The sequence below is a fragment of the Mauremys reevesii genome, linkage group 24 (genome assembly GCF_016161935.1).
Source record: "Mauremys reevesii isolate NIE-2019 linkage group 24, ASM1616193v1, whole genome shotgun sequence".
Classification (NCBI taxonomy): domain Eukaryota; kingdom Metazoa; phylum Chordata; order Testudines; family Geoemydidae; genus Mauremys; species Mauremys reevesii.
Window position 1 is genome coordinate 9,380,927 of NC_052646.1, and position 22,444 is coordinate 9,403,370.

General features: G+C 52.6%; 1 protein-coding gene across 3 annotated transcripts in view; it reads right to left on the reverse strand.

Annotated features, from left to right (window-relative positions):
- Nucleotides 1-1,157: 1,157 nt before the first annotated feature.
- The window catches only part of KCNJ10 (potassium inwardly rectifying channel subfamily J member 10), a 50,259-nt gene continuing 28,972 nt past the window's right edge, over nt 1,158-22,444 (reverse strand). Inside the window, exons 2-3 of one of the 3 annotated variants that reach the window (XM_039512251.1) lie at nt 3,430-3,558; nt 1,158-3,132 (exon numbers count right to left, since the gene is read on the reverse strand). In XM_039512251.1, the coding sequence (XP_039368185.1) occupies nt 1,996-3,132 (1,137 nt within the window). In that variant the 5' untranslated portion in view covers nt 3,430-3,558 and the 3' untranslated portion in view covers nt 1,158-1,995. Of the gene's footprint in view, nt 3,133-3,394; nt 3,559-22,444 lie in introns of all 3 variants that reach the window. The other 2 variants (XM_039512250.1, XM_039512252.1) reach the window with 2 other exon arrangements.

A 22,444-nucleotide genomic window follows, 5' to 3' on the forward strand; every position in this document is an offset into this window, starting at 1 on the left:
TCAAATGGCACCCAAAACACAGACACAGGACTGCAGATCAGTGTATAATGTCCCCACTCCGTCCCCAGACTTCCACAACCTGGCTGTGAACCACTGATCCTTGAAATGCAGGACAAAGATCGGATGTGAGAGCCGGCAGATCAGAGAGCCTGGGATGAAGTGGGAGCAAACATTTCATTAACACGGATCAGGGTTCCCATAGCCTCAGCTTCTGGATTCAGCATTTCTGATGTCAGTAATTTACAGTAATAAAGAACGAGATCACAGCAGGTCTGTTTGGGACAGTGGAGGTCAGGCTGGGTCTAAGCTGCATGCCTGTACCTGGGGCTCGGGTACAAAGAAGAGGTAAGGGTCCACCTTCATTTTAACTTCACTGGGGTATTGCTGGTTTCCGGCTTGAATGCGGGGGATTCGTACTGGTTGGTGTGTCTGTCACTGCTGCTCTCTTCTGGATGGAATCAGAACTGCTTCACCACCCATCATAGGCCCTGTATTGCTAAGCGTTGATGAGGATTCTCCTTGAGCGCAGGCAGCAGTGGCCGGGAGCGCCTACCCCCGGGCATTCCCAAGCCTGCAGCATGGTGATAACCGCAGTGAAATCCAAGCCAGATTTCTTAGTGTTATAACCATTGTGCGGACAAGAGCCAACCCAAGCTGATGATGCAAAAACTGCGCCCGGTCCCGGTTGAAGTGCAGCTTCCCTCAGGTGCGATGAAAATCCCCAGAGAGGTCCGGGGTGGTGAGCAGCAGAGACACAGAGCCAGTGTGCAGTCTCTCTAATTGCTGGCTCTGGGGTCTGTGTGTGGCTCTGCCAGCCCTGGGTCCAGCTGAGAAGCAGGCAAAGGGGCTGAATCTCCCGTCATGGCCCTACACTGTGTGCACAACATCCCAGGAAAATAGACCAGCACATGGACCACATGAAGGCCCGTGGACAGCAGAAGGTGTTTTGAGCTGGGACCATTTCTCTTTTCAAAGCCTCTTGCTGCCCTCTCTTCATTCCCAAGGAGACAGTTTGGGGGGAGGGGTCTCAGAGATCCATTGTTTCTGTTGGCAAAATCCTACCCCCAATCTCCCCCCAGCAAATTTAAACAGAAATGTTTTTTTTCCCACAGTGAGCCGGTGGAACTCACGGCCACAAAGGTCAGAGAGGCCAGGAGCTTAGCAGGATTTGCAAAAGGACTGGGCCTTTTTCTGTGTAACAAGAAGATCCAGAGTTGGGTGGCGAGCCCCTTCCAAAGCTCCTTACTCTTCCATCTGCTTCAGGGCCAGCGGAGGTCAGGAGAAAACTTCCCCCCGACCAGCTTATTCCATTGCTACAGAGTTTCAGCCTCTGAGGACGCTGGTGCTGGCCACTGTCGGAGACAGGCTAGTGGGCTAGATGGGTCCTTGGTTGGATCCAGTGTGGCCATTGCTATGTTCCTAGGTCCTGGGCAGGGGAGGGAGGTGCCAGCTTCTTTTGGAGCCACCTGGCGCTGTCTCTGTCTTTTTCTGGCAGGTTAGCTGGGCATTAGGCTTGCGCCGGCGTGGCGAGGACGGGGTCCGTTCGAAGGCAGAGTTACCCCCACACACACACCCTACAGAATCAGTGTTCTGTGGTGGGAGGATGCAGTCCTCCTGGCTGGTGACCAGCTGTCCCCCAGGAGGCCCTGGTGCTCCCAGACAGTCATGTTGCCATCACCACGCTACTGAAAAGGAGGGATTGGAAAACGCTTTGGCGAGGGGGAAGGAAGAGTTGCATCCCAGCTGCTCCCTTGGGCCCCAGGGCTCCCGGAACTAGCGAGAGCAGGGGTGGCACCTCTGGGGGAACTAAAGCTGCCACCCTCCGGTGGATGCACTGGAGTTGCCCCGTGAGACATGGAAGGAAAGGGGGGAAATGAATGAAAGAAGGAAGGAGAGGCGAAGAAAGAGAGAGAGAGAGAGAGATCAGGGGAAACAACCAGCTAAACGGAAAGGCTGAAGTGATTCTCCTTGGAGCTCAGTGTTGGATGGGCAGGATCAGACATTGCTGATGCGGACGCTCAGGGGGCTGCCCTCGCGCTCTGATTTCTCCCGGAAGGTCTCTTCCAGCTTCAGCTTCTCGGGGTCCCCGAACCGCACTGTCTCGTGGACGCAGCACAAGGGCGACACCTTGACCACCTGGTCAAACAGGCTGAAGTCGGCCACGTACTTGCCGCTGGCCGAGAGGGAGATGACCGGGCTGAACTCGTAGCCCCACAGGATCTCCTCAGGCAGGTACGAGGTGCGCACCTGGCAGGTGGCGCTGGTCGACTCCACTGTGCCGCTGAGGATCACCACCAGCTCGAAGTCTCCTTCGCCCGTGCGCAGGGCTGTGTCCCGCAAGGGACTGGAGTCGTCCACCACGTGGTAGAAGGTGAGGGGTAGGATGAGGAAGGGGCTGTCGGAAGACGTGTCCACCTGGAAATCCACATTGACCTGGTTGAGCCGGACGCAGTCCCCTTCCTTGGTGAGGTAGGTGTTGAGCAGCTTGCCGGTCACCTGGCAGCCAATTAACAGGCTCTTGCGCATGTTGGCCACTCGGACCATCAGGCAGGTCTTGCCGTTGTGTTGGGCCACCACCGCGTTCTGGCTGAACTTGATGGTCTCAGCCCTCTTCTTGGGACGGGCGATCTTGGCCAGGAAAGTGCCGGTGATGAAGATCTCCATGATGGTGGTGAGAACCAGCTGGCTGATGAGCAGCACAATGGCCAAGGGGCATTCCTCGCTGATGTAGCGGAAGCCATAGCCAATGGTGGTCTGGGACTCCAGGGAAAAGAGGAACGCTCCAGTCAGCGTGTGTACCTGCATGACACACGGGGTGTGGTTGGCCGGGGGGTCGAACTCCAGTAGGTCCCCATGCAACAAGGCCACCAGGTACCAGATCACCCCGAAGATGAACCAGGTGCCGGCAAAGGTGGCGGAGAAGAGCAGCAGCTTGTAGCGCCACTGCATGTCAATGAAGGTGGTCCACAGGTCCTTGAGATAGAGGAACCGCTTGTCAGCGATGTGCTCCATCCGCACGTTGCTCCGGCCGTCCTTGGTCATCACGCGCCGCTTGCGCAGGCCGGAGCCGATGAGGGGGCGGCTGTCGGTCTGGGTGGTCTGGCTGTAATACACCTTAGTGGCAGAAGTCATCTGGAAGAGAGGGCACAAGGGATGGGACATGGTTAGGAGCCACCTCAGGATGGGCTGAGATCAGACTCAAACGAGGGCCGTTGGGACTGAGCGTGGACAGCAGCTGGATGAGACAGACAGACAGACAGACAGTCAGCCTGTACACGGATTGCTGGGTTGGATAATGTATTACTAAGTAATTTATTATTAAAGCTAATGAATGTTTGCCACTTTAGTCAACTGGACGGGAGGGAGACGAGGGGGGGTTTCTATTCGCTGTTACCTCTAGGAATGTTAAATGTTTCATTCAATGATCACCGTGGGATTTTTGTGATTGAGATCCTGCCTCTATCTCCACCAGGGACACCGGAGTGTTTATTAGCCCTTCTGATTCCTGGGCTCACTTATCAGCCTTTCTCCCCCGCACACTCCAAATACTGGAGAAGCCTGCAAGAGAAAATTGCAAATTAACCATGAGGGGGCAGGATTCTATTAGTTTTAATAACAAAATTACTTAGTGATACATTATCTTTTAGATTCTACACCGCTTCTGGGCAGGGACAGTCTGTACAGCTCCTAGCGCAACGAGAATCCAAGCCTCCTTCTTTTTCTTAAACAACCCTACCAGTTCTTTGTAGATTTGCTAGAACTGAAGTGACTTACCCTGATAAACTCAATGCGCAGACCCCTTTCGTTCCCACTGGGTCGTGTCATGAAACCAAATGTGCCAGCTTTTCAAATGGGGAGTGACCCAGGGATTAAATACCCAGGCATGGATGTGATCTCCTCAAATGCATTGTCAGCTGTTAAATGCTGTAATTGGAAGCAGATGGGCCATGACTGTAATTCTACAAGGCCGGTGGGCGAAGCAGAAAGTCAGCGTCTCTTTCAGGCGCATTGGATCTAATCTGCCGACCAAACAATCCAGCTACCTACCTGACAAAGAGGGGAAATCCTGGTCCGTTGAAGTCAATGGTAAAACTCCTGCTGACTTCACTGGGGCCAGCATTTCACCCAAAGGGTCCGTCTACACTGCAAAGAAACACCCGCCACACCGAGTCTCGGAGCCTGGGTCAATTGACTCAGGCTTGTCGGGCTAAAAACAACAGCGGAGATGTTTGGGCTGGGGCAGGAGCCTGGGATCTGAAACCTGGCTGGGGGCAGGAGGGTCCCAGAACCCAGGCTCCAGCCCCAGCGTCTATTTATAGCCCCACAAACCCAAGTCATTTGACCCTGCTCTGAGATGTGACGCTGTGGGGCTTTTATTGCAGTGTAGACGAACCCGCAGACACTGTCTGTCTCTTGTCATACGAATCTATCTAGTTACTGAACGATTGTCATTTATACCTCTCTCTCTTCATACACCCATCTCTTTTGATCTCTATCTATCCCCAAACACCTTATCTATCTATCTATCTATCTATCTATCTATCTATCTATCTATCTATCTATCTATCTATCTATCTATCTATCTATCACTGAAGCCTTCCCCTGTTTTGCCAATAGGACCATCCTCAAGGTGTGTGTGTTGAGCGGGTTCCACAGGTTAAGGGTGTGGAGCTGCAAAGTATCCTCAGGTGGAGTTAATTTTTCCACAGTCTGGTGCAGGAGGGGGGTGGGCCTATGTGCAGTGGACTTTCCCCATTCTCCTACCTCCCCGCCGCCCCCAGCCACACACAGCCTACTCCTGCCTGACACATGGCTTCCTAGTCCGGGAAAGGATGTAGGGGTTGCAGCTGGGGAGGGATGGAAGTGGCTGATCATCCCTTTCAAAATGGGAAGGAAGCCAGATGTGAATCTCCTTCTCTACCAGTACATGCCCGTGCAACCTGAGCTAATGGGCATCTCCATTAGTCGTTAGCAGTAGAGGGCCTATGACACACATCCAGGCAGTTCTGTACAGTAGCATGTGAATCCCTGAGACCACTGGGCTCTAGCCTGAGTTGGAATTAAGCAAGGGGCCTGATCTTATTTGGAAATGACCCATATGTGACCGACTCCCTAGATCCTTGAGCGCTCACAGGCTGAGGGTGTGTCCTGGGATCAGGGCAGGTGTCATTACTAGGAGAGGATGTTACAGTTATGATTCTAATCTTACCCCAAGGAACTTCCCCAGGCTGCTAAACTGGTCCTCAAAAGTCCTCAGATTGTATTTTTTTCAGCCTGAAGACTCTCTAGAGACCTGGAAAAGGACCCCAAAGCCAATGCATCAGATCCTTTCAAACCTTAGAGATTGGCCTTTTTGACGCTAGGCCTATTCTTATTTATTTGTACAACAGTGGCCCTGAGAGGCTCCAGCTGAGATCGGGGTCCCATGGGGCCAGGTGCTGCACAAACACGTAGTGTGTGAGAGGCCTGGTTCCCACAGAGCTCAGAGTCTAAACAGATGATGGGTAGGGGAAAAGGAAACTTTACTTTCCCCCACTCCCTCTTTTACAGACAAGGAACTGAGGCAGAGAGATTAAGGGTCAGATCCCCAAAGAAATACAGAAGTCTAACTCGCATTGAGGTAGGTGCCATAAGTATCTTTGAGACTCTGGGCCTAAATAAGTTGCCCAAGGCCACACGGAGACTGTATGGTAGAGAAGGAAACAGAACCGCTGTCGTCCAAGGGCTAGTTTAGGTCAGGGCTTTGATCCTGTGATGGGGTATTCACCCACACCAGAGTGGAAGGGGTTAATGGAGGCCTCATGGGCCTGCCACACCCTGTCCCAGAAAGGAGCAGTGGAGGTGAGTCCTCCAAGCAGCCTAGGGAGGCTGCGCAAGAAGCAGCCAATTGGAGGGAGGCCGCATGGAACAGCCAATCAGGGCCCAGGAGGGCTCACATAAAAGGAGCTGCAGGGCCAGAGACGGTCAGTGGCTGCTGGGCACTCAGGGAATGAGCAAGGGATCCATGAGAGGATTAGCAGTACCTTGGACAGAGCAGCTGCTAGCAGAGACCGGGGGAGCATGAGGGAGCTCCTGGCTGGCTACTGGGACTAGTGGGCTGAATGCCCCGAGAAGAGGGTGAAGAAGATGTTGGGGACTGGTGGAAGTGGCCCAGGGTATTGAAGCAGCACAGACAGAAGTTAAAGAGGCTCAGAAGCAGGCTGCTATGCACAGGGTCCCTGGGCTGGGACCCAGAGTAACGGGTGGGCCTGGGTACCCCTTCCCTACCCCTGGGGAAGTGACAGGATTTGGACAACAATACTAATTCCCCCCCTGCACACACAGGAAAGGGGGAGATACTGATGGTGGCATGACTGGAGGGCCGAGTCATGAAGAGGACGCTGTAGCACTTGGATTGAGGCGGGTCTGCAGGCGGAGATGACAACGGAAGAGGCAACACCAGGAGAGGGGACATGGGGTGGCAGAGCTAATCCCCGTGACAGCCAGCAGGAGGTGCCGCTGTGGTGAGTGGACCCTGTGACAGACCCCAGGACCAGCCTTCCTCTACCATTTAATTCCTAGTCTTCCCCGCTACATGTTTCATTTGTCACTCCTATCAGTTCTGCTCCAGCATGCTAGCAACAAGGGAGGCATGAGGTCACCAGATGCTTTGATGGTAAGTTACTTTGGCCTCTTTCTGAGCAGGGACTTAGAGTGCCGCCTGTTTAGCTTGTCAAAAAGAAGCCTGAGAGGCCACTTGATTACTGCATATCTGGGGGGAGGGGATAGCTCAGTGGTTTGAGCGTTGGCCTAATAAACCCAGGATTGTGAGTTTAATTCTTGAGGGGGCCATTTAGGGAACTGGGATAAAAATCTGTCTGGGGATTGGGCCTGCTTCAGCCTCCTGGGGTCCCTTCCAACCCTGATATTCACAGGGAGAAAAATCTCAGGTACTTAAAGGCTTAAAGGCTCTTTCCCTAGCAGGGCATATGAAAAGCCAATAAACTGACACCAGACAAATTCAAATTAGAAATAAGGCACATGGTTTTTAACTGTGGGTAACAAAGCTCTGGAACAAGAGCAGTGCTGGGGTCTCCATCTCTTGGTCTTCAGGTCAAGCCTGGCTGCCTTTCTGGAAGCTGTTCCTGAGCCAAACACCAATTCCTGGGCTCAGCTCAGGGGTAACGGGTGAAACGTAAGGACTGTGGTATACAGGCAATCACAGGGGATGATCTAATGGTACCTTAAATGCTGTGAATTCACAAAGGGCTGGGGAAAAACCAGGTCATTCTAATGTCCCCGTCCCTTCAATAATAATAGATACTCCAAACCTCCTTTCCCCACTTTCACAAGAAAGTGTCACTCTAACCCCACCCCTGGCCAGAGCACAGGGGGCTTGATACTGTACATGGATTTGTTCTGATTGGTTAACTAGGCAGTGTAGAAAGATCAATAACCACCAGGGATAAATAGATCTTTGGCATGATAGTGATTAACCCACACAGCAGTGGCTGCAAAAGCTCTTGCTGGACATGGATTTCCTACCCCACTTTAGCTGATGTGTTGGTGGTGTTGTACAGACACAGAGACAGTCCCTGCCCCAAAGCATTTCAGACAAGGTGCGGGATAGGAGGTGATTTATCTTAGGTCTCCTGATTCCCAGCCTAGCCCCCTATTCAGGGGATCTCAGTAGCTGCCCTGAGACTTTAGTCTGAGCCCCCTTTCATAGGCCATCAGGCTTGGAAGGGACCTCAGGAGGTCATTTAGTTCAACCCCCTGCTCAAGGCAGGACCAATCTCCATTTATTTATTTAGCCCCAGATCCCTAAATGGCCCCCTCAAGGATTGAATTCACAACCCTGGGTTAGGAGGCCAATGCTCAAACCGCTGAGCTATCCCTCCTCCAGCTTAGACAGGCTTAAGGAAGGCTTTGCCCTGGTTCTGTATCTCAAGTCTCCGCGAGATTATGTTCGCCAGCTGCTGAGCTCTCCTTTTGCCGCTAATTCCCAGGGATAAGATAGAGCAGGACGTGCAGTACACAGTGGTGAACGGGAGGGGAAGCTCAGGGAGTTAGGATGCGAAGGAGGGTGATGGGGCAGCTTTTACAGTAAGGGGGAGAGAAAAGAATCATGTGACCCATGATCTGACCCCTGCTCACCTTAGTCACAGCACAACACCTGTAGTGGGATAACGCTGGCTGCAGACCAGGCCAGCAGGGGAGGGTGTCTCTGATCCTACCTCCGTCTAGTATGTAGCCGGCACGGCAGTGCTGTGATCCCCAGAGTCTCCAGTGGGAGGTAGGCACCTAAATATCCTTGTGGGTCAAGCCTGGAGTGACTTGCCCCAGGTCATCCAGGAGTTCTGTGGCAGAGCAGGGAACTGAGCCCAGGCCACCGGCCAGCTCTCTAACCACTGGCCCATCCTGCCTCTTAGGGTGGGGCTGGCGCCACCAGAAATGCACAGGGCAGTCCCACTTCTCGGCTCTCTCCCCCACCCTGGTTACGCATCACACACCGCACCGCTGTCAGCAGGGAACCGATGCAATAGCACCCCCAGTGCATTATGCGGTCAGACGAGCCCCTCCCAGCCAGCGGACCCCTCTCAGGGTTTGAGTCCCACCGGGGCGGCTAGTTTCTAACTCGTACATGTGCACACCGCAGTCAGCAGATGGCCAGGAACCCTGACTCCTGGAGCTGCATAAGCACCGGCCCTGACCCTGATGGAGGAACCTTTTTCACATGGCTGAGAGTGGCTGCCTGTTTCAGGTGACCCCAGTCCAATTCCCAGGTTGTCAAACAAGGCTGCCTACCCTTAGGGAGCCCCCTAACGGGTGCTATGACTGAACAGGCTACGGAGCTGATCCTAAGCTCTTTCAAGTCAATTTGAGTCTTTCCACTGACTTCAGCTTGCTGTGGATCGGGCCCTGAGCCAAAAGGACTTGCACGGTGATTAAACAGCCCCCAGGAGTATCAGGAGAGGGTCATTTGGCAGCCGTTTCTGTTGGGATTAGTGTGACCAGATAGCAAGTGTGCACCCAGAGTTACCTGGACTCACAGGGCTTATTCGCTACTTAAGCGCTAGCAGTTTAAGTGGTAACCAAGCTACGCGGTGAGCATTCTCAAGCAAAAGTCTGCAGCTTTACAATCATTTCCCCCATATCGGTGAGTCCAGCACAAAACCCAGGCCCTGCCTTTTTCCATGCTGAATTCGGCCCGCTCTGAATTTCCCCCACCCCAGTGGAAGTTTGTCAGGGAGGCTTCTTTGCAGGAAAAGCAGCTGTTTGGCGGGGAAGAGCTGACAGATTCCCAGCCAGGGCTCAATGCCATTTTGCTGGCACGGAAATTTGCAGTGAAAAGAAAATGTTTTGCTTTTTTCTCTCACCCCCACCCCCGCTAATCCACATCAATGTTCATTTCCTGCTGGTCGGGAGAGTTGCTTGGCAAAACTCTAACTCGCCTGTGTCCAGTTTTGTGGACTAGGCAGAGGTTCTGCCAGCCACGGAAATCCACGTGATGGCTTGTAATTGACATGATCACTGGGTTCCATGTGAACAACACGACCTGGGTGATCAGTGGACGTGACCCATAAAACAGGATGGATGTGATGTGATACGAGGCAATTCCATCCCTACTATCCTTCTGTAGAACTCAGGGGGTTACACCAGGGCTTTAATTTGGCCCACTGAACCTTTCATCCCTAAATTGCCAGTTCAAACCCAAGTTTCTGGATCGCGATAAGCCACTCAGACTGATTTAACGGCGTCCACACAAGGGGCTTAAACTAAATCAGCTTTGAAACTACAGCTTGGTTGGCAGAGGAGTTTTTTTTTCCCCTATGAAAATTCCAGATTTTCATTGAAAAGCAGAAAACAAACAAAACAAAACCACCCTGCAATTTTTTTCAGATTTCAGCCATGGAAAACTTATTGAAAAAAAAATTTCAATGAAAACTGGAATATTTTGGTACATACACATAGTAACACTCCAAGAAGTTTACAGTCTAAGACAAGGCAAAACAGGTGGGCATAGCAAGGAAGTGGCTGGAGAGAGGTTTGCAGGGGGCAGGGAGGAGAGTGGAGAACCAAAGATAACGTAGGATGTACTAGCACACATTAGCTGTGTGCAGTTTTGAGCCAATCAGGGGCGGTGATCACAAAATTTCCCATTGGCTTTTCAGCCTGTGAACTATTTTGGATTCTGCGTCATGTCTCTTTAATTATTGTTCCAACCAATGTATCGGTACTGAAGGTCCAGCAGCCTGCAGTTCCCAGGATCTCTCCTAGGGGCATCCTGAAAGCTAGTGGGCCTTTCTCTCCATCACTGTCATCGTTTACATGATGACATTACTGTGCCGCAGTGACCACCCAGACCAGCTGGTGAGGAACTGGCAATTAACAACAAAAAAAAAACCAGCCAGCTGCTGGAGCTCCTGCCTGCAAACCTAACAGTGAGGGGTCAGGAAGCAGCCCTTTGGTTGCCCTCGTGCAAGCAGTGCAGATCGCTGCCATTCTGATTTACCCCTGCATTGCACTGGTGTAAACACCACCCTGAGGTGCGCAGGTGCAGGGTAATGGAGAATCAGACTCCAGTACAGCATTTGCTCCATTCCACTGCTCTGATCTAGGCCCTGGTTTTAATGAGATTGATGTTGTTTTGGCAGGGGTCACCAGGTGGCGCTCTTTCACAGTCATAGGAGTGGTGGTAGTTCGGGGTGATGCTGAATTCTGGGGGGGGCTGTTGCAAGCAATAGGGCAATTTGGTGGAATCTCTCTAACTACAGTCAGGTCTAGGGGCAGAGCTACACCCTGGGAACCGGCCGTGGGTGCCTGGGCCGAGACGCCTGAGAAGAGGGTTGCCTGCCTGCTATCTGGGACGCTGGTGCATATAGTGTAAATAAATGAGTTACATTCAAAAGTCCTCAGTCTCTGCAGCCCTGCTCAGTCCTCCTATGGGACACTGACCTGCCAGCAGAGTGGTGACAATATCTGCCCCAACAGCAGCAGCTGCCCCCCTCCACCAGTGAGCCTTGACCATGAGCTGGAGAGACCTGCCCCAGGGCTGAAGCGGGAGCTCAGTCCCTCTGACCTGCTCGGCTCTTGCTGTCCCTGCTGAGGGAGCAAACCTGGCTGCCGCTTGGGAAGATGATTTTTGTGGGGGAGACATTCGCCCACTAGGAACCAGACTGAGACCCGACAGACTCGTTTCACCCCCGGGGACCATGAAACAGCTATAAAGACCCCCTGATCTTAAACCAGCCCTGCCACCGATTTGCTTGTGGACCCATAGACCTTATCTCTCTCCTGCTCTTCCTGGCTGCTCCAGCCTGCTCCCAGTGCTTCCCTACAGCCTCTCTGCTGGGGGCACACGCTCCTTCTCCTCTGCATCTCCTGCAACCAGCCCCAGCAGCCTCCCTCTCCCTCATATGCCCACTGCCCAGGCCTGGCCATTCCTTTCCCCGCTGGGAGAAGGGCGTGGCTAGGATCTGCATGCAGCGCGGTGCGAAATCCAGCCGTATTAGCAGCCTGTAAAAACCTGTCGATCCATCCCCAGACACCGCCCCCATCTATCTATCTGTCCCTCTAACTATCCCCATACACACCCCTCTCTCGCCCTCTCCATCCCTCCTGTCATCTCCGTGCCCCTTTCGGCAGGGGGGCGGGTGTGTCTGATGGGCCGCATCAGTCACTCGCTAGTTACCCTCCTCCCCAGGGAGCCTTGGGTGCCTTTGTTTGTCACATGCTCTGGGACCCTCCGATACCAGGACCCATAAAGCACCGGCTTGCAAGATGCCCTAACTAGATCACGCCTCCTCTCGCCAGGACAGGCAGCCTAGGCTCCTTCACCCCAAGAGTGCTCCTCTCCCCACCCTTCCTCTCTTCTTTCATTACTGTCACTTTTCCTCAGTGGAGGAGACAGGCCATGAGAATGCGGGAGCACGAATCCCCCGCAGGTGCACCGGCCTGTCACCCAGAACGCCTCGCACGCTAAAATCCTGTCTCACCGCACGGCTGAGGAGTAACCGGGGATGACAGCTCCAGTCACTGGAATGGAAGAGTAGGCCAGGCACAAAGGCATCTCCAGAATTTACTGGAGAGGAGTTCCCAGCTGATCTTGCAGCTAAAGCCTGGGACCGGGAGGCAGGATGCTTGGGTTCTGTTCCTGGCTCTGCTACTGTAACCACCCTGGGCCTTGCTTTCCCCATTGGCACCACAGGAGACCAGTTTCCCAGGGCTGCTGTGTGGCTGACAGGTGTCTCTAAAGTGCTTTGGGATCCTCAGGGTTGGGGGTAATGATTGAAGGCAGAGGGCAGACGTAATTAGCGAGAGGAAATATCTGGCTGTGAAATGCAAAACTACAGGCCTATTCCCCTCGCCTGGTGCCATCACCAGCTACTTACCAGGCTGCCGGACACATGTTCACGTCTCAGCTATTGACCTCAAAGCATTTTGCCAAAACGGGCAGCATCAGCACCCACAGTTTTACAGAAGGGGAAACTGAGGCACGGAGAAGCGAAGTAACTCACTTAAGTGCACACACAAAACCTATTCCCATCCCAGAATAGAACAGAACCCAGGCCTCTCGGCTGCAGCTCCCCTGCTTTAACCCAACAGGTAAAATCCCAGCGCTGGGAACAGAACCCAGGAGCTCTGCCCCCCTGTTGCCTCCTGTATCCCACAGCTAGTGGTTAAAGGAGGGGGCTAGGAGTCAGGACTCCTGGGTTCTATTCCCTGCTTGGGGAGGGCAGTGGTTAAAGTAGGAGCTCTCAGTGCCAGCCTCAAGACCAGCTACAAGTCCAGGGAGCCATGGTGACTGCCCACCTGGGGGAACCAGCGGGGAGGAGGTGGTGGGAAGCCGTGGATACAAGGGAGGGTCAGTTGTGCGTATCACGTGACAAATTTCTGGGGACACCCCTGCTGCACAGACCTTGAGAGCGCTTCCCTCCAGAGCTGCTAACCCCACCTCTCTGCAGTGTAGCTGAAAGCCTACACAGCAACTGAGGGCGGCTGCGTCTTCGATGGCATCCCACAATCCCGTGGGACCCCAGTGCCACTGGCCCTTTTACTGCCATCGACCTCGTCATGGCCTGTCCCTGTCAATGTTTGAATACTTCCCTCCACTCCAGTGAAAAGCCTCAGTTTCATGTTGTTTTTGGTTTTGCTGCCTGAACAATGAAGTTACCACCAGAGCAGACAGCTGGGTCTCTCCACCAGCTCCTTTTGGGCCTGTGTCTAAGCCCTTCTCGGCTGGGTCCAAATATAGCATTTGGCGATGAAAGATTCCTAGCCCACGAGCGCCCAGTGCTGCCTCTGCCTGAACAAGAGGAGGAAAACGTACGCTAATAATACTATGAAAAGAGGGGGAATCTTCACCTACAGGCACAAGGTCCTGCTTTTGCCGCTGGGACAGTGAGAACCAGCCAGCTGGTGAGGAGGAACTGGCAATTAACAATAGAACAACGGAACCAGCTGCTACCTGGAGCTCCTGCAAACCTAACAGTGAGGGGTCAGGAAGCAGCCCTTTGGTTGCCCTCGTGCAAGCAGGCAGAGAAAGCGAAACAGCTCAGCCTGCACTGAGGGTCTACAGCTAGCAGAGGGAGTCCAAGCACAGCTGAAGGAAGAATTCTGCAGCCTGCGGTGATGTCAGAGCCAGAAGAAGCAGGTCAAGTGCAGATTCTGCAGGGCCAAAAAAAGACGGTTTCTTTGGGGCAAGGGACATCCAGGAGCTGGGAAGTCCAATAGCAGAGGAGAGAAAATGGCAACTTTTCTGGACAGCGTTGGTGAAGTTGATGACAATTGCAGCTCATGAGTCGCGTTCCTTGAGTGTTTTGCGTAATTTGTAACTTGTGACCTGTGACAGACCCAGGCCAGTGGGGTACAGGAGTCTGGTAAAGTGCAAATATACTGGTCACTGGATGAGTAGTTTTCTGTTCCCTGAGTGACCAGAGCAGGGGCTGCACTAGAATAATCAGGAACCTGCTAGAACCAATTAAGGCAGACAGGCTGATTAGATCACCTGCAGCCAATCAAGGCAGGCTAATCAGGGCACCTGGGTTTAAAAAGGAGCTCACTCCAGTCAGGCAAGGGGGAGCCAGAGGAGAGGAAGTGCGTGTGAGGAGCTGGGAGCAAGAGGCACAAGGAGCTGAGAGTGAGGGTGTGCTGCTGGAGGACTGAGGAGTACAAGCGTTATCAGACACCAGGAGGAAGGTCCTGTGGTGAGGAGAAAGAAGGTGTTTGGAGGAGGCCATGGGGAAGTAGCCCAGGGAGCTGTAGCTGTCCTGCAGCTGTTCCAGGAGGCACTCTTGACAGCTGCAATCCACAGGGCCCTGGGCTGGAACCCGGAGGTGAGGGCGGGCCCGGGTTCCCCCTCCCAACTCCTGATCAGACACAGGAGGGGTTGATCCAGACTGTGGGGAAGATCACTGAGGTGAGCAAATCTGCCAATAAGCGCAGGAGCCACCAAGGTAGAGGAGGAACTTTGTCACAGACCCCATTCCAGACAGACAACGAGTTTCAACCTTGTTGACGGTGATGGGTCTTTGCTAGGACTGCTTAACTAATACAGTAAATTTCTGCTTAGTCTGGTGACAGTATTGGCGCCTCTACATGAACTGTTACAAGTAAAGACAAAATGGAAATGGACTGAAGAATGTAAGTATGCATTTAAGGAAGCAAAGAAACTATTGACAAGGGGGAGGGATAGCTCAGTAGTTTGAGCATCGGCCTGCTAAACCCAGGGTTGTAAGTCCAATCCTTGAGGGGGCCACTTAAGGATCTGGAACAAAAATCAGTACTTGGTCCTGCTAGTGAAAGCAGGGGGTTAGACTCAATGACCCATTCTAGGAGATAGGTATACCTCCAATTATTATTTTTTTATGCACTCTCATGTTTTGCTACCATTGCAGCTGGATTGTGAAGCTTCATCAAATGAAGTGGGTGCAATTCTTTCCATGCACATTTTCCCTAATGGCATGGAGAAACCAATTGCCTTTGAGTCACAAACACTCGCCAGGCCTGAGAAGAACTATGTGCAAATAGAGCAAGAAGCTCTCAGCATTACCTTTGTAATTTGGAAATTCCATGCCTATCTCCATGGTGGACATTTCACCTTGCTGATGGATCATCACCTGTTACCTTCAATTTTGGACTGAAATGTGGAATTCCATCATTAGTTGCTGCTCGTATGCAGTGATGGGCATTACTACTTTCAGTTCATTCCCATACTATTCAATTTGGCTGTCGCACCTACCATGCTCAAGCTCCTGTCAATGCAAAGAAACTCGGACAAAGTGTTCTATCTCAGTTTGATGGATAGGTTGCCCATCGTTAAAGAACCCGCTGAGGATGCTGTTCTTTCTCTTGTGAAGGGAATGGTACCACAAGGATCAAAAGAATCCTCAGTTTACACACTGCGTGTCACATCAACATGGATTATCTTTGAATCATGGTGGCATCTTATAAGGAAAGTGAGTGATCATTTTGAAATCACTTCAGTCTCAGATTATGGAAGCTCTTCACAAAGGTCATTTGGGCATTGTACGGAGGAAGGCAATAGTCTGGAGTCATGTCTGTTGACCAGTGAATGATGATGATATTGAGAGGAAGGCAAAATGCTGTATTACGTGCCAGCAAATTCAGCAGGATCCTGGCCCAGCTCAGATACACCCATGGTTGTGGCCTCAGGCTCCATGGACACATATTCACATGGACTTCGCTGGGCCATTAGAAAGTTGTATGGTCTTGGTTGTAGACGATGCCCATTGGAAATGGCCAGAAGTTTTCAGAATGACTTCTACTACAGCGACCAAGACCACTGGGAATCTTCAAACCTTGTTTAGCCAATTTGGTTTGTTGTTACAGTTGGACAATGGACCTCAGTTCTGCTCTGAAGAATTTCGGAGGTATGCTCTGTTCCATCCACCCTGCTACAGAAGGACTAGTGGAACGCTTTGTACAGACACTCAAGCACGTCTTAAAAGCTAACAAGTCTATTTTGAATCCTCAGCAGACATTGGACAATTTCATGTTTGCTGCAGGAACACACCACATGCTACTACCCTGAAGTCACCTGCAACTCCTTTTCTTGAAGCCATCTTTGCAGAGCTGTTGGGAATGGCTTCGCCCTGATGTTGCCTCTCATGCGTAGCCAAATCCCAAGCTCTGCAAATTGATCAACGAGGTGAGACGCGTCATCATTCTTTTCAGGTAGGAGACTTAGTCTTGACTCGCATCTATGGCAGTGGAGTGAAGTGGATACCTGGAGAACTTGTAGAATGCATGGGTCCAGTTTTATTTGTGGTGAAACCATCCAACAGTATTTTATGGAAACGACATATGGACCAATTGCAGTCTCAGTAAGTACTGGTGTCTGAGGATGTTCCAGTAGGACTTTCTGCTCCTCCAATCGAACCTCCTTCCATTACAACTCCTAATTTTGGTGACTTGTTGGGAGAAACTTTGGTACCAGCTTCAGTTGATTCCATACCAAAGTCAGTTGATTGCTTACCACTGACTGTGCCTGTTGTTCAGGATACTGCCAGACCACCATCACCACGTTGTCCCCAGACAGCGCAACAACCAGGGGTATGCCTGCACTTATAAATTGTTTGTTTAATATATTGCTATTCCAGGGCAGAATAATCCCTCGGTCCACCCATAACTTTTTGTTAGTTTTTTTATGATAGCCATGTAAAGCATAAGAATGTATGTATATTTGGTAGGGTGGAGGAATGTGATGTCCTGTCCCTTTCAATGTTGGCGTATTCCCCCAACCCAGTGAAAAGCCCCATTTTCCTGTTTTTTGCAGTTTTGCTGCCTGAATAGTACACCTGCCACCAGAGCAGATAGCTGAGTCTTTATCAGCTCCCTCTGGGTCTGGGTCTATCTCCTGCTCTACTCAGTCTAAATATAACAGACCTACCCCTGTTACTTGACTAGAAGCCACTCCCCCCTCATTGTCCCCATAGAAATGGGGGTACTTGCTTGAGTGTGACTCCAACCTCATGCTCTCATCTGCCCCCCACTTGCCTTGGTGTGGCTGGAGGGCTGCACCGAAGGATCAAGCCTTTCCACTCCAGAGACTGGGGCGGGATGGGATGCAAATGTGTGAAGGGAGAGGGGGGCAGGAAGGCTGCACTGCTGCGCAAGGAGGTGAGGGGGCCCTGCTATCTTACATAAGGCCCCAGAAGCTGGGCTTTCTCTCCCCTCGCTAATCCCCGGCCTGGGAGATAAATGGAACCAGACACAGACAAAACCCGCCGGGGAAGAAAGCGATGTGTGTTTCTGACTGAGTCACGGCCAGGCTCCCCCCCGCCTTTGCTTCCCCCAGCCCAGATCTCCTTCCCTGCAAACAGAAAACAAGCCGGGAGGGAACAAGAAAGGCCCTTTTCATCTTCACGTCAATGTTTGGAAACTTGTCCTGGAAGCAAAGAGCTCGGCTCGTCCCCCTCTCCCCCCGGAGTCACACGGCCCCTGCGCCGCCCTTTCTCGTTTCATTGGCCTTTCCGGTGGCTGGGGGAAGGATGGGGACAGCGTGGTGTTGGGGGGAAGAAGGGCCAGGAAGTGTCTTTCTGTGCATTCACCCCATTCGCCTGCTTGCCCGTCTCGCTCCACACAGGCTTTGTGCGCCTGTCCATCTCTCCGGCTGCTGGAAGGAGGGCAGAACTTTCCATGCCCATAATATGCCTGCGGTTGGCACCACCGGGCTCCTCTCCTCAGGCCTGGGCAGGAGGAGTGGTGCCAAGTGCCAGGGCTGGCCGTGGTGTGAGGATAAATCTCCCTTCGTTATAATTCAGACGGGGCGCAGAGCTGAGATGGATCTGAGGGTGGGGGACACGAGGTGGCATTTTGGGTCCCTTTTCTCAGACTTGGCTCCATCTTTGGCTGAGTCATCAAAATGGCCGTGCTTCCCCTTGTTAAACTCTCCTCAAAGGACGGCGTCGCTTTCCTTTGAGGGTCCCCTCAAATTACCGGTGCATGTGGCCATCTAAGAAAGAGAGAGGCTGGAGCATTGATCAGCTGGCCATGCTCCGGGGAAGCCCTGTGTTAATATTCTGCAGTGCACATTCCCAGTCACTGGTGCCTTTCATCCTGCCTGACATCTTGCCCACCCCCTCACCAAGAAAAAGGATGCTGACAAGCAGACGGCCTTTATTTTTGGCCTTCCAAGTGGATCAGATTGTGCTCACAGGGAGCGATTTTATTTTTTAAAAATCTTCCTCCCCCGGGCCTCCTCCCAAGCTCCCTCTTCCAGTGTCGTTGTGGTCTTATTGCGAGACCCGCGATATTTGCTGTTTTTCTTTCCAGCACCAGCTCCTGGAGCCAGGGGATTATGTGTCTCCAGGTTGAACAGAGAAGCTGGAAAACGTGAGCCCTGAAGATCCCATTATTATCACCCCCTGAATTTTAACACAGCCTCAGAATTTCTGACGGCGCCTGCTCCTGGTGTTTGAACGCTTGGCGAGGGCAGTACACGAGTCACAGTAGTTATGTGATCCCACAGTCATCTGCCCAGCACCTAACGAGCTAGCAAAGTATCGGCGCGGTTTTATAGACTGGGAGGACGTGGCACAGAGAAAATAAACTTATCCAAAGTCACCCCCACAGGAAGGACTTGAACACAGGGTTCCCCCATTGCAGGCAGCCCCATGCCCCTAACCACTATACCATCCTTCCCCCGCTACACCCAGCTCCCTGTGCTATGCTCTCACCCTCCCCTCTGGCCCTGAGTCTTAGGTCCACCAAAGCTGTGCCCAGCACAGAGCCCCAGGGCTGCAGAGCAAGTTTAAAGTTTTTCCCCGGTCCTGCTGCAGCATGCGCTGCTCTAACCTCTACGGCCCCAAGGGGCCATTCCAGCAGCCAAGACCAGCCAGAGAACCAGGAGTTCTAGCTGCATCCCCTTTCCCCTGGCCACATCCCCCTACTTAGGAGGTTGTGCGCTAGGGGATGGGGGGATCCAGAGAGGAAGCAACACAAACACACCCGCTGCTGCCCACACACCTCTGGGACACAGGGCTTGTTGTGGCACAAGGGTGGCTGTTTGTGTAGAAGTCCCTTGTTAAAATAGCGGCTGCAAATCATATGACAGGAGTGGCCCTGGGCTCGCCACCAGCTGGGCACTTTATACTATTGGCCAACAGAGCTGCTCCTGGGAGAGGCCGGGACTGGATTAGCCCGGCGCTACCCACAGCCAGCGCTCCTGCCCCGCTCCCCACAGCGCCCCCTGCTGGGAGAGGCCAGGACTGGAATAGCCGGGTGCTCCCCTGCAGCCAGCGCTCCTGCCCCGCTCCCCACAGCGCCCCCTGCTGGGAGACGCCAGGACTGGATTAGCCAGGCACTCCCCCCACAGCCAGTGCTCCTGCCCCACTCCTCACAGCGCCCCCTGCTGGGAGAGGAGGGGACTGGATTAGCCGGGCGCTCCCCCGCAGCCAGCGCTCCTGCCCCGCTCCTCACAGCACCCCCTGCTGGGAGACGCTAGAGCTGGATTAGCCGGGCGCTCCCCCCACAGCCAGCGCTTCTGCCCTGCTTCCCACAGTGCCCCCTGCTGGGAGAGGCGGGGACTGGATTAGCCGGGCGCTCCCAACAGTAACTGCTCACCTAAAGCAGCATTACTCTGACCTTTGGAAGTTGGCCCCCACTTCAGGAAAATGAAACCAGCTGTTACCCCCTGTGCCCTGCCATGTGCTGTTGAAGGCCTAGACATCTTCAGTCCCTTCCCATGGCTACATTCCCCCGCCCCTCCCGCTCAGCAAACACACAACGGTCTCCCCAATGGTTTCTCACACGGAGTGCAGTGAAATAGTTAACACTGTCCATGGAGATTCCTGGGGTAGCTCTCACCTTGGAGGGATTGTTTCAGGCTCTCTGCAAGCTCAGGCAGGTGCCTGTGCACCAGTTACACTCAGATCCCATTTTCCAGGGGTCCTTCTTTGCCACAGCAGTTAGACACGTGGCTTGTTCTTTCTTTAAGTGGATGCGGCGACTCTAGAGAACAAGCTAGAGGCTTGGCTGAGCCCTCTCCCCCGCACACTTCAGGTAACACTTCAGCCCCACAGGTGCCCTTGGTTGGAGCTGGAACGGCAGGAACTGGGTTCCCCTCCCCAGGCAGCAGCCCCACTCTGCCCACCATCATTCAGCCAAAAATACACGGTGCAAAATCTGAGCTGACCATCTGCCTCCGCAGTGAATAGCCGGCAGATCTGGTTCCATGTAACCTCACTCCCGGGACCTTCTCCAAGCAATTTTCTGGAAGGGCCTCGGAGCTTTTCGAGTCACAAACGGTGAGTGTGGGCGCCGAGCAGTAGGGGCCCCTCTCCGATTGTTCTGGGGGCTGGGAGGGGCCAGGGAACGGCCATGATGGCCTCCGAAGCATAGGGGAGAAAAAGACGATGTTTGCAGGACTGAGGCTGGAAGCAGGATTGTAGAGACGCTCGCGAGGAAGGGCGCCGGCCCTTCGGGTTAGGGAGAGCTAGGTTCAGTGCCCAACGCCAGCAAAGCGTCCCTTGGCGAGTCCCTCTGGGTGTGTTTCCACAGCAACCTGCGGCTGGCCTGTGCCAGGCGACTCCCGCTTGTGGGGCTCGGACGGCGGGGCTGTTTCAGTTGCCTGTGGTTCCAGTACATGGACTAATAAAGGCCATAACAGGGGTGACGTGATCACAGGCTGTTTGTTCAGTCTTGAGGCACTGATTTGGTGTAGCAGTGTGGAAAATGTCAGCATTCAAAGAAATCCCCCACTATCTTAATGGTCCATTGTTCCACTAAATTGCAGGCCTGTTTCTTTGATTGTTACTGAGCTGCACACAGAGCTGCCTCTTAAACACATGCTCATGAAGAACATTTTTATTTATTACCATCTACATGGCATTTGACTTCAGTTAGTTTTGCTACTAGGAAGGTGTTTGGTTGCGGGGGTGGGGGGGAGGTTGTGAGGAAAGGGGAACAGAGGCATTAGATGGTTTCGAGAGGAGAGATTGATCTTATGACAAAATACCGACTTCCTCGCCATCTCCTGACCTGCTTATTTAATGATCCAGGGAAGGATCTGCATTGTAAACAGAACAACACATTAATTTCTTGTTTTTTATTGTTAGCAGCTAGACTCTGGGTTGGAAAGATGTGACACTCCTATGGAACTGGGGCACAGTAAAACATGGACAGCCTTTGTAACGGAAAAGCTTTCACCCCAAGTACAGGCACAAGAGAAGCTCCAAAGAGACGATAGGTATTTAGAAATTTGGTCACCCTGTCGAGCGTTGTTGGAGGAGAAGGGCTCCCTAGCCAGCAAACCAGAATCTAGCCAGGTTCTTTGAATATTAACTTGATCCTGAATAAGTAACCTAGGGTGTAGGACGTTCAAGTTTTATTGTAACTTTGGCTTAATAAAAAGTGTCACGAAATCCTAACAAAAAGCCAGGTTCATGGAAACGAGAGCTGGAAAAAGGCCTGGTGGACTCCCAGCCCTCCTCCCCAACCCCATCCCTTCCCTGGGCAGGGCAGAATCATTCCTTAAGGCCTTGTCTACACACACAAGTTGTACTGATTTAACTGTGCTGGTCTAAGGGCTGGTTGATGCCATAAAATTAGACGGACTCAGCTGTGTCACTTGGGGGGGTGAAAAAGCCACATCCCTGAGCAATATAGTTAAGCCAACCTAAGTCCCCGGCATAGACAGCGCTAGATCGCTGGAAGAATTTGGCGGGAGGGATAGCTCAGTGGTTTGAGCATTGGCCTGCTAAACCCAGGCTTGTGAGCTCAATCCTTGAGGGGGCCATTTAGGGATCTGGGCAAAAATCTGTCTGGGGATGGGTCCTGCTTTGAGCTGGGGGTTGGACTAGGTGATCTCCTGAGGTCCCTGATATTCTATGACCTAGCCACTGCCTCTCGGGGAGGTGGTGACACCCAGGGGAGAACCCCTCTGGTCAGCATAGGTCATGCCTACATTATAGTGCTGTGGCATTTTAAAGTGCAGACATAGCGTAAGAGGGGCACTGTCGTATCAGTAGAAAGGTGCTTATCCTGCTATAGCGACTTCAGAGTGCAATGGGGAATAAACTGTACTGGTACAAGGTACCTTTATGTACCAATATAACACACCAGTGTGTACCAGTATAACATACTTATCAGTATAACACACCAGTGTGTACCAGGATAACACACTAGGGGGTGAACTGGTATAACTGTAAAGTTAAAAAATAACCCTGCGTAGCGATCCTGGGACGAAAAGTCTGTGAGCAGAGCATGTACCAGGTGCAGTTTTAAAAGTCTCAAGCCAGGGTGCTCCCGGCCCCCTTCCCTCTGGAGATGACTGTCCGCCAGCCTAGCCTTTGGAAGTAGAGGACCGTGTCACCCAGGTCAAGTCCCTGCTTTACTACAGCTTCCTTGCATAACCTGGGCAAGTCACTTAGGTCACGTCTACACTGCAAAATTGGTTTGAGCATTGGCCTGCTAAGCCCAGGGTTGTGAGTTCAATCCT